The sequence below is a fragment of the Anolis sagrei genome, chromosome 6, assembly GCF_037176765.1.
Source record: "Anolis sagrei isolate rAnoSag1 chromosome 6, rAnoSag1.mat, whole genome shotgun sequence".
NCBI classification, from domain to species: domain Eukaryota; kingdom Metazoa; phylum Chordata; class Lepidosauria; order Squamata; family Dactyloidae; genus Anolis; species Anolis sagrei.
Window position 1 is genome coordinate 15,415,946 of NC_090026.1, and position 15,822 is coordinate 15,431,767.

The 15,822-nt window shown below is 40.0% G+C and overlaps 1 protein-coding gene across 1 annotated transcript in view; it reads right to left on the reverse strand.

The window, feature by feature from the left end:
* The window catches only part of LOC132779354 (NACHT, LRR and PYD domains-containing protein 1b allele 2-like), a 214,964-nt gene extending 205,135 nt beyond the window's left edge, over positions 1–9,829 (reverse strand). Inside the window, exons 1-5 of the mRNA XM_067469811.1 lie at positions 9,696–9,829; positions 7,972–8,195; positions 5,758–6,011; positions 4,866–4,994; positions 4,472–4,613 (exon numbers count right to left, since the gene is read on the reverse strand). Of these exons, the coding sequence (XP_067325912.1) occupies positions 4,472–4,613; positions 4,866–4,994; positions 5,758–6,011; positions 7,972–8,195; positions 9,696–9,793 (847 nt within the window). The 5' untranslated portion in view covers positions 9,794–9,829. The remainder of the gene's footprint in view (positions 1–4,471; positions 4,614–4,865; positions 4,995–5,757; positions 6,012–7,971; positions 8,196–9,695) is intronic.
* Positions 9,830–15,822: the final 5,993 nt, after the last annotated feature.

Consider the following 15,822-nt stretch of genomic DNA (forward strand, 5'->3'; position numbering starts at 1 on the left):
CAATTCAAGAGAGATATTGACAAGCTGGAATGTGTCCAGATGGGGGCGACTAAAATGATCAGGGGTCTGGAGAACAAGCCCTGTGAGGAACGGCTTAAGGAGCTGGGCATGTTTAGCCTGAAGAAGAGAAGGCTGAGAGGAGATATGATAGCCATGTATAAATATGTGAGAGGAAGCCACAGGGAGGAGGGAGAAAGCTTGTTTTCTGCTTCCCTGGAGACTAGGATGCGAAACAATGGCTTCAAACTACAAGAAAGGAGATTCCATCTGAACATGAGGAAGAACTTTCTGACTGTGAGAGCCGTTCAGCAGTGCAACTCTCTGCCCCGGAGTGTGGTGGAGGCTCCTTCTTCGGAAGCTTTTAAACAGAGGCTGGATGGCCAGCTGTCAGGGGTGATTTGAATGCAATATTCCTGCTTCTTGGCAGAATAGGATTGGACTGGATGGCCCATGAGGTCTCTTCCAACTCTTTGATTCTATTATTCTAAGGAGCTGTTGAAGGAAGCAACCTCTGCAAGCCTCCTCTATATGATGTTTATCTGTTTCATGATGTGTTGTTTTATAACCTGAAGTATATGTCTTAATTCATTTGCAGTTTCCTTATCTCTATATACTTAAAGCAGTGGGAGGGGCTGCAGGCCACACGACTGACTCAGTGACAGTTTAGAATGTTCAATTTCAAACAGGATGACAGTTAGGGAATGTCTGTTGAGGAATGACTGCTAGAGAAGTGTGTTGTGCTTTGAATGAGCTTGAGTAGAGAAGTCTGTCAGAGTGCAGAAGCTCGTGTTAGGAAGTTAGAAACGGTTGAGGCTTGTGTTTTATTTGAAAAGTAAACTCTTGTTAAAGAGAGCTGTATGAAGCAACATAGTTTATGAAGAAACTGTTAAAGATTATACGTTCAAGATACAAACTCTCTGAGTTTCAGAGAGTTTTCATTTCTGAAAGAAACGTTCCTGTCTCTTTAAATACATGAAGATATCAGTCAACAAAACTTATCTTTAAAAGAAGTCTGCTTGCACCTTTGTCTGCTGAAAGCATCAAACAGAAACAAAATATTTACACGCCCAGCGGTCATCCATTACCAAATAAACTCTGCTCCCCTGATCAGGTTGTGATCCTAACAGTTCATGATCTATACACCGATGGTCAGTGATCCTAACAGGTCATGATCCATTGTCCCCAATAGGAGCTGGCAAAAACCACCTCTCAGTACTCCATTACTAAGACCGTATAATATTCATAAGGTCACCATATATTGGACGGTGATGCGAAGGCACTTAACACACAAGGGCTATTTCCCCAAAACATTGCAGTCTGGAACTTCCTGAGGATGGGAGTGCTGGAATTCAACCTCACACTGCCCAAGTCTGCAGTCCTCAATGAAGAACAGTTAGCTTTAGAATTGGCTGAGGGAATCCCTTCCCGCTTAGCTCCTGAATGTTTGTTAATTTATCTATTTGTTCTCCCTCTGTCTTTCTCCTTCCACTTTTCTAACTGAAACTTCATGGCTTACTTCTGCTTTAGAGAGAAGCTCAGACCCAATTTTTTACTGTCAAGGAATGTAGTTATTATATTTTTGTAAATAAATCTTTTGAAACCTTATTTATTTATTTTATTTTATTTTATTTATTTACTACGCTTCTATACCACCATTCTCAGCCCGAGTGCGACTCATGGCGGTTTACAAAACGGCACAATTCGATACCCACAACAGTACAAAAATAGTTTAAACAGTAAAAACATTTAGCATAGATAAAAAATTCATTACAATTAACATCAATAAGTATAATAAAGATTGAACTCTGCATCTTTGCCTCCTAAGCTCAAAATTCTTTTGCAGCCACAACACTTATCCTTCTGCTTGCTGTGAGCTGACTGCTCAGTTAAGTATCCTGTTTATGTTTTTGGATGCTCTGCTGTTTTTGGGAGATCTCCCTTACGGGGGAAGTGTCTTTTTGGCTTTCACTACTACCTGGAGGGATTCTGGAAGTGGCAATCTAAAAGACGGCTCTTCCTCAGGCCCAAAGGGATTGCCACTTCTGAGTCTTCCTTGCCTAAGGAAACATGGCTATGGACCCAAATTTTCCCACTCACTCTCTAAGCCAGGTGACTATGCCTAGGTGTTCTTGGGCAGATGTGGGGGCATCCTAATAGATTTCCAGAGCTTCTCTGCCTGGTCTTTGATGTTAGTCTCCTCCAGCACCCTGGCTGCCACCTCTGTAGCGTAATTCTCAGTGTAGTATCTGACCAGGAGATCGACCAATTCCAGCGCGTCTGCCTTCTCCAGCTGCCCTTTGGGGATGTTGTTATAGCCTTTCTTGACTGGTAATTCATTGAGTTTCCTCTTAAATCTCTTGAAATCCTCCTCCTTCAAGTTCTCCAAGATGTCCAGAAGGTGGTCACCAGGGGTCTTTTGGTGACTCATCAGGTTTGGCGCTGGCACCTCTGTCGAAGGGAGACATCACATCAAGAAAATATGTATTTGTGGTCTAGAAAATGAGAACAATTATTTTCCATTGCACAGGCATCTTTTGAGAATAAAGAAGGCTATTTTGCAAACTGACTACTAGTGGTGGGATTGTGGGGAGGGGTGGAATCAGCAAAACTAATCCTTCTTGTGGAAGAGCATGGGTTCTAGGCTGAGAGTGCCACATCTGTGGTCTTCTGATCCAACTGCTGCCTCCCCCCTCTTGTCCAGTAAGAAGCCACCATGGAAGCCATGGATGTGTCTTGATAGTGAATAAGGTGGAGGTGAGCACAAGCTATGATCACTTGAGGTAGAGCAGTGGTTCTCAATCTGTAGGTCTCCAGACATTTTGGCCTTCAACTCCCAGAAATCCTATCAGCTGGTAGGATTAAGAGAAGCTTAAAATAGATAGAGGGACTCACCTTGTGTCTCCGGACTTGCATCAACTTTGATTGATTTGTGAGTTTGGATGCAGGCAGCTGCAGCACCTGGAAAAGGACGAAACAGCAACTTTGTGTTTAAACTGCATAAATCAGGTAGTGGAAACAGTGTAGTCGCATGCAACACCAGAAATTATTTTGGATCAAAAAAAATTGCCTTTAAATGTGCAAATTGCCTCCTACATGTTTATTAGGATCTCTCTATCTTGGATATTTTTAGGCATGGGATCAGCCCTTGTTGTCCAAAGGAATTTCCATTTCTTTTCCAGGAGGGACATTGCAAGTAATACAGCCCTCCCAGGTTCCCCCTGACATATAAAATTCAAGAATGTGTGGGAAATGAAAAAAAAATGACAGGATATTAACCAATTTCTCTGGAATTGGTTAAGGCGAAGTATGTTTCCACAGGTTTTATCACATTGTAGTTCCCATCTGCCCTAGATGAGATAGCCAATTGTAATGAAAATAGGATTTATAGCTCAATGGCATCAGAGGCTGATGGTTGTCCATTTCTACTATACCCATATGTAATTAAAACAGTCCATTGTGGGACTCTAATAATTCAGCAAAGGTGGGACAGCATATACTGAGTGACCTATCAATAAATTACATGGAAACACCGAATACAAAATAAGAAATATATTCTGTGATGAAGATAAGCACTTGGAAACTTAAATGCTGAATCAATATCATGTAATAAACTTAGTTTGGACAGAATTCAGTCTTCACTACCAAGCCATCAACAGTTTGATCTACAAAATGTAGATGATAACATTAGAAAATATGTATTTACGGTTTAGAAAATGAGGACAATAGTTTTCTTGTGCACAGGCATCTTTGAGAACTAAGAAGGCTATTATTGGTGGGACTACTATTGCTGGGATCGGGGGCGGGGATCAGCAGAGTTTTAATCCTTGTTGTGGAAGAGAATGAGGTCTAGGTACAGCACTGGTTACAAGCAGAATGTGTCAGTTTCAAAGTCTATAATTAGAAAGGAGAATTTAAATAAGAAAGTTAAAGTACATGGAGCTGCTCTTCCTTCCCCAACACACACAAAAAACATAGCCTGAAATTGCTACAATGTCATGGCTATGGTCTTCTGATCAAATTGCAGCCTCCCCGCTCTTCTCCAGTAAGGAGCCACTGTAGTGACCATGCATGTGTCTTGATAGCTAATAGGTTGGAGGTGAATACAAGCCATGATCACTTGGTGCAGGATCTTGACCGTACTTTCTAGGACCAAATCAAGGCAACATGGTGGAGCACATTGTTATGATCACTTCATGTAGAATCTTGCTCCTTCTAGGACCACACCAAGGCTGCAATTGACCTTGGGCTCCTAGGCTAGTGTGTGTCCCTCATGCAAACATATTTTGCATCTCCAAGCACCAGACATGTCCACAGAATCTTCCTCACCTTCTATGGGAGGTGAAACAGTAGACTTCAAGTCCTCTGAAAGAAAACAGGAAAAGAAGACAGTTGGAGAGAGAATTTGACTGGTGTAGTTTTCTGAACCTTAAATCCCCCCGAGTTATGGATTCCACCCTGGGCCAAAACTCACCTTTTCTTATGACGGCTATCCAGACTATTGCATTAGTGTCCTTTTCAATCAGGAAAATATTTACTTCATCTTTCATATCTTTAGCATGTAATTCAAGGTACTGTTGTTCCATGTCTGCAGGCAAGTATTTAAACTTCAAGTCCTGTGGAAGTGAGTGAGGGTTCAGAGCATGACGCTATTGCTTTGCTCATAGCTTTTCACCTAGCCCAGCCCTCCATGTTAACAAAACATTCTTGGTCTTTTGACTGTGAATAACTTGAGCCAAAACCTAAATAAAAAAATAACCTCTTCATGCAAATAAACAACCAAACCCTTGTAGGAAAAGGCAAAGTTTGCCTTCCTACCTTACTTCTTTGGTTGACAGAGTGACAAAAATGCAGTCTTTGAGTCTCACCTCTGGACAGATGGTGACATCAGTCATCTTTTGCAGAGAGAAGCAGGAACCAATCATCAGAGCCTTCTTGGTCTCAGGTGGCTTCCGAACCCTTTGTGAAGAGTAGTTCAGTTCAAGCTCATGGACAGCCTGGAAGAGAGAATAAGATCACTTCTGAGACAGGCAGTGAGAGTTTACTTTATGCACAAGGTTCTAAAAGTATGTTCTGGTGTTGCAAACTTGTGTTTGTCAGCCCACACACTGCCTTGCTAGAGAAAGAAAATATGCCATGCAGATGAACAGTAAAAAACAAGTAGTTTACACTTCTTAGTTCAGAACAACGTATGTGTAATATGATCAGTTGCACCAACTCATATAATGTCCTTTTATGAGAGATTTGAAATAGTCTTTCTTTGTCCATGTAAATAAACTCTTTCAGCAGCTTATGAAGCGAGAGCACACTCCAAACTCTCTCTTTCTGCTTCTCTTTCTGCACTTGCATAGCTCAAGCCCGAACAAAAATGTAACAGCATCCAAAAGTCCCAGACTCAGCTTGCTCCCCGGGCATTGCCCAAACAATCAGTTTCATGCATCTTATTTTTCAGTTGACGCACACACACTACTGATTCCTTGCATGCTTCAACAAGCTTTAGTTTATAGGAAGCATGGTTCCTGTTTGAAACTTAGCTGTGAGAAGACCAACTACATGTTCCACCAAAAGCTATACACTTTTTGCCAGCAGAAGCTATGTACTATGACTGGCTTACAATGAATTCACAGCCCTTATTTCTAAGATACTGATTTCTGAAGAGAACTTTTACAGAGGTTATCTTGAGGACATGACCTTGCTATGCCGGTTCAGGGTGCCCTGTCGCATTTGCAATACCTAGGGAAGTTAGAGGTTCCCAATTACCTTTTTTAAGGAAGAGTCATTGGGAAGAAGGTAGAAGTGTAATTTCATGCTTTGGACTCGAAGGTCTTGATACAGTAGGGCCACCGCATGGACTTTTATCTTTCGCTTAAACCATGGTCTCTTGAAAACAACTCCACGAGGAGAGAACACAGGGTTTTTCAACTCCACATGATACGATCCCACTGAGTATGGCTTCTCCAAGCTCATGCCTTCTTCAATAAAATGTGCCAGATAGATGTCAGGACAGCCTTTACCTGACAAAGGAATACAGAGGAAACCTATTCTAGCCACAGCAGCTGGCTCATGACACTGGATGTGGAAAAAGCTCTTTCATTACTAACGCCTTTCGCTCACACAGTCCTGGTTCAAAACATAACGATAGAAATACCTTATGCTACATCTTGTGTTTGAATAAACACTGAACTCTCTTTTTTGTATGCTTTGGTAGCTTCTTAATAGTCATCTGACATTATGATTCCACTTCTGTGGTTGTCTTTTATGAAATCCTGGGGGTTGTAATTTTGTAAAATGCTAGAGTCTGCTGGTTGAGTCTTGCAAAGCTCACCTTCAAACTACAAAGCCCAGGATTCCAGATGATGGAACTCTGGAATTTCAAGTAGAACCTAAGGGTTCTAAGCAACCATAATGTGCAGACTTATTATTATTTTATTATTACTATTTACAGTATTTCTATGTCGCCTTCCTCAGCCCGAAGGTTACCCAAGGCGGCTTATAAATTGTCAGCAATTTGATGACACACAGTCATAAAACATAATTAAAAACATTTAGCACACATTATAAAAACCAAATAAAAATAATTAAAAACATATAATCACCAGTGACTTCCTGTTAACTCATTTACCAGAAGCATTGTCTAAGCTGTTCCATGCTCACTTTTTCCTAGTTCCATGTTATCTGTTACGCTGGAAGTCCAAAAGCTTATTCAAAGAGCCAGGTTTTTACTTTTTTCCGAAATGCCAGGAGGGAGGGGGGCAATCTAATATCCCTAGGGAGGGAGTTCCATAGCTGAGGGACTACCACTGAGAAAGCCCTGTCTCTCGTCTCCGCCAGGCACGCCTGCGACGAAGATGGGATCGAGAGAGATATGTTCGGACAGGTAAACTGTACCTTAAATGTAACTTTAGGCCCCCTCTATACTGCTTTATAATCCAGATTATCAAATCAGATAATCCATATTATCTGCTTTGAACTGGATTATATGATTTTACACTGCCATATAATCCTGTTCAAAGCAGATAATCTGTATTTTATATGGCAGTGTAGAAAGGGACCCTAGACAAAACTGGCAGCTGGCTATCAAGTGAGTTTCATCTGGTTCATCTTGTATTTTGCTGATCTCAGACCTTTCTAAATGGTGGTAAAAAGGAAGGAAAGGAGGCAGGGCTGGGTGTCATACATATAAAGGCAGTCCCAAAGTTATGAACATGATGGGTTCTGTAGATTTGTTCTTAAGCTAAATTTGTTCGTAAGTCAGAACAGGTACATTTTAAAGTGTAATTCCAACCAAAAATGTATATTTTTAAAGCTCTGGAGAGCAAAGGGAAGGGTTAACACACATGTGGTGTTTGGTTTGCAGTCTGTGTCCCTGTTCAGAAGATTTCACTCACTTTCTGTCCCTGTGATGATTGGACTTTGAAAAATGTGGCTGGTTGTGGAAACAAGGACTGGTGAGGTGAGGAAGCTTCAGTGAAGGCATCTTTTCTCCATGATGACTCTTCCAAGAGTGAACTTCCCTTCCTAGAGGCAGATTTAGCTCACTTCCTGTTGTCTCACCCCCGTTCTTAATTATGAATCATTTATAAGTCAGATGCTTGTAACTTGGGAACTGCCTGTATATTGGTATCTTCTTGTAATATCATGGAAAGGACCCTTGTAGACGTTTAGGTGAACCCCTAACTTGATGCAAACATTTCAGAGCTTTTGCTTAAAGAGTGAGACTACTCTTTTCCCAGTAATTGGTTCTGTACTAGTTGCTATTATTGTTAAAATATGCATAAAAGTAACGGTGAATCTTAAATTAGTATTATGACAAATACAAATGTATTAACTTTTAAAAATAATATTCTAAACTGGGCTTTTACTAGGAAATTTGCAGGTGCACAGCTGTTAGTTAGCTCTCCTCTTTAAGATTCCTCCAGTTGTATATTCAAATTCTGTATATTATGTATATTCACATTCTGTGTCCTGTTATACCTTCAAGACAAAGGAAGTGAGGAAAGTGAACGGCTGCCACAGCCTCTTTGGGGTGTGCCTGGATGTTGAGCAAAGGCCCCACAATATCACATTGCTTTTTATGTTCTTCGTTGAGATAGTCTGACCATAAATCAAAGTAGTAGGTGAAGGTGACAGCTGCTCTCACATCAAATATCAGATCAGTAATACAGCAGCGGAAGGAACCGATCTTGGCGCAGTTCAATCTGAAAACAATAAAAAGAAAGACAAAAGGGAAAGAGAATTTGAGCATGGATCCATATAGTTTCAACTGATATTTTTCCAAGAGGTCTGAAGTACTCTAGGATCACATTGCAACTTAGATAACTTTTTGAATTATCTGTTTCTTTTGTTCATCTGAATGAGACACAAGTGAGTGAATGGCCTGTAGAATTGGCCTTTTAGCCAAGTATACAGTTATTTGAGGCTGCTTCCATACGGCACTAAATCACAGGTTTTAAACAGGAGCAAAAAATTTCAGGACTTCAGAAGAGGTCCACATACAGACTTGTTGGTCCTGGGATTTCTGTCTCTGTTGTCCAGACTTGATGCTTTGTTTTGAGATTTAGAGGCTCCCAAGATGGCCGCCACGGGACTTCCACCATTGCTTTAAAAACAGCGAGATGCAGATGTGCGGAGATTCGGATATGCAGATCACTCCAAAAGTTCCATTCTTTGTCCCAAAACTTGTGCTCTATTTGACTAACTGCTTACTTTTCTAACAGGATTTCTTAACTATCTCTCATGAACAGGAATCCCTAACTCTCTGTCCTTCACAAACTGCAATCCCTAACTAACGGTCATTTTTTTAAAAAAACTCTCCCTCTAACTCCCCTCCTTTTTGAACTTAACTCCGCTCCTTTAGAACGTTCAGCTCTGCTCTTCCCAACTGTCATTTTGTCTCCCAATCTGTTGAAATCCTGGGCCTATGCTAATCTGCATATGACCAATCAGTCTCCATATGCAAATAAATCCTGTCCCTGCTGTTGCTATCCTCTCTGTCTCTATTCTTCCCTACCTGCCTCAAGCAAATATAGAGCTATGCACTAAAATTTCACATAGAGTAACAAATTCGCTACAATGTTCCAACAGTCAGTAGTAAGTTTTTGCCATTTACTAAACTGTACCCTTGCTGTCAGCATACACCCAATGAGGAACCGACATGTATAACCCGGCAACATCATCTTGTTCCCGGGTACAAGTACACCACGAAACCTGTCTGCACAGATAGCCATACAAGGTCTGAGTAATTACAGTAATGATGACATTCTGTTCCAGGTTTGAAAGTGTCCGTTCCTTTTTCATTGTGTACTACTTAATGTGAAAATACTTGTTGAACCCCAGGAACTTCATTTTTCTGCCACAAACTTCATTAAACAGGTGAAGGACAAAGTTCCTCTTCCCAGGACAAAGTTTTTGCCTTCTACTCAAATGTCATCTTTTTTTTGGGAACTGACCAATCAGGAACAAACATCTAAAACCTGGGAACAAACCCAGATAAAAAAAATCCTGTGATTTCCAATTTCAGGAACATGCAGACATAAACATATCTGCGTATTTGGCCTCAAAATCGCAATATTCCTGCACCTGGAAATGTCATGTTTTTTGCTTTTTGCAGTGATTGCTTCCGCATTTTGAGGGAAAACAGAGCAGAAAACAAAAAAGCTTGAAAACCATTGGCCAAAAATAGATATTCATGTGCTCACCTGTACATATTGTAGCCCCCTTGAGGGTCCGAAACTGTTTCAGGTTGGATGTTTTCTGCAAAGTTCTGTAACAAAACAATCATCTTTGACGTAGCCATCTCATCTGAAGTTAGAGCAATTAACAGAGATCTTTTGGCCTGAGCTCCATCCCTTCCAGTCAGAAAAGGTTCCTCTAAACGTGGTGTGGTCTGTATTCATGGGACCCTAAGAGCCCACCCTCTGTCACACATCTAGAAACCCAACTCTGTGAGGTGGGATCTAAGACGACTGGACACACCTTTATCTAACATGACAATTCATGCCATTGTTGGAGATGCAACAAGGTGCCCTTAAATAAAAGGGGACTATGTCACTTTTCTATTGGATGAAAGTGTTTGGATGAAGACTCAACAAAAAACACAAAGTCTTAAGGAGCAACTTTAAATGTGTTATAAATCCGCACTAATTACTAGTCTGGATGAGCCCAATGTAAATAAGTCCATGGAGGTGGTAGTGGGGTGAGCTGGTGATAGTGAGCCTTCCCACAGTGAGCTCTAAAGCTAAATCCCATAGCTCCCATTAAAAATGCATTTATCTGTGCATTACTCCCATACACAATTAATATGGATCAGATGATTTCAGCTTACCGAAATTGGACAGCGACTGCATTTGAAAAATGTATTTAATTCTTCAGTGTTCTCCTCAAATTTTCCTTTTTCTGCAAATAGGGGGATACATTTAAATGCTAGTTCTCTGCTCCATAATACTCTCTGCATAGTGGATAGTCACTAAACAGGAAGGTATGGGATGGAAACAGAGAATGTAAAGGATAGATTTTCGCTCATGATAAATTAATAGTTTACAATATCTTTCCCTCACACTGTTTTCAAAGGGAAGGCAATGTTATCCTGTTGTAGCAGAAAAGGGAAAAGGGGAGCAAGAGAAGGAATGCAACATATTTTTTAACATGGTTTATTGTTATTGTCTTTATAATCTTCAAGAGTTTCTTTTGTCTTCTTTACTATTGTACCAATATTAGTAAATTAGTAAATGTTAATAAAAGTGTTGCCACACCCTTGGAATGATTTTCTTCTTCACAATGAGGGCCAAGAGGCGAAAATTCACAGTATGGAGAAGATTGTTGATGTTAACCTCAAAAGCAAACCAGTCAAATTTAGTAACATTTATTTTAGAAACACGTGGAATCCCTAAATGTGGAATCAGAATAATCCTATAAAGCTGGACAGAACCTAGTCTTCACCACCGACTTGACAATAATTTGAACTTCTGTATAGACTCGAGTATAAGCCAACCCGATTATCAGCTGAGGCACCTAATTTGAGCACAAAAAAACTGGCAAAACTTATTGACTCGAGTATAAGCCAAGGGTGGGAAATGTAGCATCTACTGGTAAATTTCAAAATAAAAATAGATACCAATAAAATTACATTAATTAAGGTATCAGTAGGTTAAATGTTTTTGAATATTTACATAAGACTGTAATTTAAGATAAGACTGTCCAGCTGATTAAACCATTATTCTAACCTTCTTCAATGTAAATGTGCTCATGTATTCTTCCAATAATAATAAAGAGAGTGAAATAATAAATGTAATAATAATAATAATAATAAATAGAGTAAAATAATACATGTAATAATAATAAATAGAGTAAAATAATGTAACTGTAATAATAATAAATAGTGTAAAATAATACATGTAATAGAAATAACAACAGCAGAGTAAAATAATAAATAGCCGTGGCTCGACTATAAGCCATAGGGGGGGGGGGGGGCTTTTTCAGCCTTAAATGGGCTGAAGAACACAGCTTATACTGGAGTATATGTGGTACATTTTGATTATATGGCCACCAGTTACTCCAGAGGAAGATAAAGGCCTGCTTCAAAAATTAAAAACAGGAAAAGCCCCTGAATTGTTTAAATGCAACATCACCTGGTGTGCTTCTATCCTGGCCAACCTGTTTACACATATCAACTAGACAGGAATCATACCAAATGGATGGAAGACTAGTATAATTGTCCCACTATATAAAAAGGGCAACAGAACTGACCCTCGCAATTACAGACCTGAGTAGTATGCTGGACATCATGTGAAAGATCTATGGTAGGTTTTTGTTAAATAAATTACATAGCTGGGCAGAGGAGAATAATATCATTGCAGAGGAACAGGCTGGATTTCAACAAGGCAGAAGCACAATAGACCATGTTTTGTGCTTTTACAAAACAGTCTGAAGAAACCAAAGGGATGCCTATATGCTGCAGTTGTGGATTTTACCTCGGCTTTTGATTCAATTGACAGACAGCATTTGTAGGCAAAGTTGGCAAATACTAATGTGGATGGACGAATGCTGTCATTATTTATGTATTTATTTTGGACATTTCTACTTCGCCTTTCTCCAATGGACCCAAGGCGGCTTACAAGATCACATTCTAACAACCATATCAATAAGACATAAAAGTAACTATATATAAATAAGACATAAAATAGAAAAGCCTTAAAATAGTAGAACTATCAAATAGATAACCATAATAGCAGGACTCAATAAAATCAATTAAAAGTTTTGTTAAACAGGAAGGTCTTCACTCCTTTTCTGAAGAACATCAAGGAGAGCACTGCTCTAATTTCTTCTGGCAGCTCATTCCATAATTTAGAAGAACATACCTTCTCTAGTGATTTTTAGATGTGGGTTGTCCCTTAGCTGTTTGGAGGGGCGGGTCTTCCATCTGAAACTGGTTTTGAAACCAAAATTAAGTTCCATGTTTCGTTTTTGATCTATAAAGTATATAGACAATAACATAGGAAGATGTGTGTTTGTGGTCAAGAAAATGAAGACAACAATTCCTTACTGCACAAGTATCTTTGGAGAACAAATGAGGACTATAGTACAAACTGACAAATATCAGAAATGGGGATCAGCAGAGGCTTAAGCTTTTATGTGACAGATCACGATTTCTAGATGAACTGGTTCAAAGAAGAATTTGTCACATTCAAAGACAATAGTAAGAAAGGAAAAAACTAAAGAAATGAAAGAACAAGGAAGTTTCTTTGTGTGTGTCAGAAGTGACTTGAGAAACTGCAAGTGTGAGAGAATTGGCCATCTGCAAGGACATTGCCCAGGGGACGCCCGGATGTTTGATGTTTTCCCATCCTTGTGGGAGGCTTATCTCATGTCACTGCATGGAGAGCTGGAGTTGACAGAGGGAGCTCAACCCACTCTTGCTGGATTCGAATAACTGATCTGTTGGTCAACACTCCTGCTGGCACAAAGGTTTAACCCATTGCACCAATGGGGGCTCCAAGGAGTTGTTTTCAGAAAAGAAAATGGGAAGTTTCGAAGCCCTGCACTATACATTTAATATGTGATCCATGGTTTTGCTGAAATGAAGCAATGAAGAAAACATGTCTTGCTGAAAGGCCTCTTTGAGCTTCTTCGGTGGCCAAGGAGAGCTGTGCTTCTTACTTGGTGGGGAAGGGAAGAGAGAAGGAGGAAATGTAGATGTGGAGGAAGAAGCTGGTCTTCAATCTGTGGGGCAGAGGAAGCAGGGCAAATTCAGACCAACTGCATCTTTCTCCTCCGAACTGCCTCCTTCTCCCTCCTCTATAGGAAGGAGCAACTGTGGTGGCCACACATTAATCTGGATAGCTAATAGGTAGGGGTAAATGGATGACATTGCATGGGTAGAGCATGACTAATACAAAATCTTGACCAATGCGCTCCAAGGCCAAATCAAGACTGTGATTGACCTTCCAGGGCTAGTGGATTGGGGTGAGTCCCTCACACAATCACGTTTTGCATCTTCAAGCACCAGAGATGCCCACAGAGCCTGACTCACCTATCATGGGATGGAAGTGAGAATACATTAATTCCTCTGAAATAAAAAAAGGAAAAGGAGAGCGTCAGAGAGAAAAATCAGGGTGAAATAGTTTTCTGAATACTAAATTCCATACTTTGGATCAATTATGAATTCCTGCCTTGGTCAAAGCTCACCCTTTTTAATGAAGGCCTTCCATACTAAATCATTTGTGTTGTCTTCAAGCAGGACAAGCTCTAGTACATCTTCCATGAACTTTAGATATAATTCCAAGTATTGAATACGTCTATTTGTAGGTGGATATTTAAACTGCAGTTTCTCTTTCTGTGGAAGTGAGAGTTCAGAGTGTATCAATATTGTTTCACTCACAGCTTTTTAAATAGCTCAGCTTTTCCTCTTAATAAAACAGTATTGCATTTTTGATTGGGAAGAACCTGGGCCAAAATCTAATACTGTACTGTATGAATAAAAAATAATCCCTTTCTATAATATATATAACAGAATCTTAAACTGGTAGCAATGCAAAGTTGTTATGATGGCAAAACTTATCATTGTCTCTGAATCTCACCTCTGCATAGCTGGAGAAACCAGACGTGCTTTTCAGAACGAAGTGGGAGCCAATAATCAGAGGCTGCATGGTCTGGGATGGACATTGAACTTTATGATACTGTAATTCACGCTCATTGACAGCCTGGGAAGGGAGAACAAGATCAGTTTTGAGACATGCAGAGAGACACTAAGGTCCTAAGAGGCTGCTCTGGTGTTGCAAATGTGTCCTTGTAGAGTGGTGAGGATAAAAGGTTCAGAGCATAAAAGGTTGCTGAAGTGCTTGATCAGCTTAGTACATGAGCTGAACCTTAACTACTCCTGAACTTTTGAAGTCTGTTTTACTGGAAGATTTCAGCAACTCAAAAACTTAACCATTCTTGTATGATTTTGCTTTTTATATCTTCATTTCTGAGAACCCAGATGCTTTACCAATTCTGCCTACTCTCTGCAAAGCATCAAATAGCTATGCATGTTGACTTCAGGGACTTTACACTTAGATGAAGGAGAGTATATGGCTCAGTGTAGCATAGGTCAACATGTATCCAGATATGGACCTATGCTACACTCAGGGGCGGCTCATCCATTACGCAAAGTAAGCGGTTGCAGTACACTTTTTTTTGCCAGGGATGCTGAGGCACCTCTGATATTGATATTGATATTGTTTTAAAAATGCTTGTTTGTTTTGATGTGTTGTTGCTGATTTTATCTTATTGTGTTTGTTTTAATCTGTATTTTTGGCTTAGATAGATAGATAGATAGATAGATGCATAACTTGGAGAGGACTGGGGTTAAAGGAGAAGTCTAATACAGCAACAAGAAACAAAGCTGTCTGCATGATTTGGAAAGGATTCTAATATAGCAGCAAGAAGCCACATAGGTAAGTGACATCTCCTTTTCCCTCTCTTACAGAGCATGGGCAAAGTGGGATGGTGACACTGGCCCATGTGAACAGCAGGGCCTACTTTGAACCCCTAACAACTCTACTAGAGAACTTTTGAGGACTGAGTTTATGGGAAGTGTGGTTCTTTTTGGAGACTTAGCCGTGAGAAGACACGGCTACATTTTCCACTAAAGACCTATACACTTTCCAGCAGAAGCTACCTACTGTGACCTGTGTACAATACGTTCACAGATCTTACTTCTGAGCTATTGATCTCTGATATTTGAAATCACTTTCAGATAAATTACCACAATCGCATAACCTGATGCAAGATTCTTCCTGCCATCCAGTATGATCTACTTAATTTGGAACATCGAGGAAAGTTAGAGGTTCCCAGTCACCTGTTTTAGGGAAGAGTCATTTGGAAGGAGATAGAAGTGAAATTTTGTGGGTCTGATTCTATTTTCCCGATACAGCAGAATTACTGCATGAGATTTGATCTTTCCTTCAAACCGTGACTTCTTGAGAACAGCTCCACAAGGACAGGATGTGAGATTCTTCAATTCCACATGATATGGCCCCACTGAGTCTGGCTTCTCCAAGCTCATCCCCTTTTCACCAAAATGTGCCAGATAGATTTCAGAACAGCCTTTACCTGCCAAAGGAATACACAGGACATTATAAGTTGGTATTAAAATCAGTACAAATTAGTTAATTTTAAAAATTACTATTCTAAGCTGGTATATGAAACTGGGCTTTTACTAGGAAATCTGCCAGGATGCAACGATTAGTAGGTTCTCCTCTTTAATATTCCTCCAGTTATACTGATGTATATTCAAATTTTGTGCCCTGTCTACCTTCAAGACAAAGAAAGTGAGGAAAGTGAACG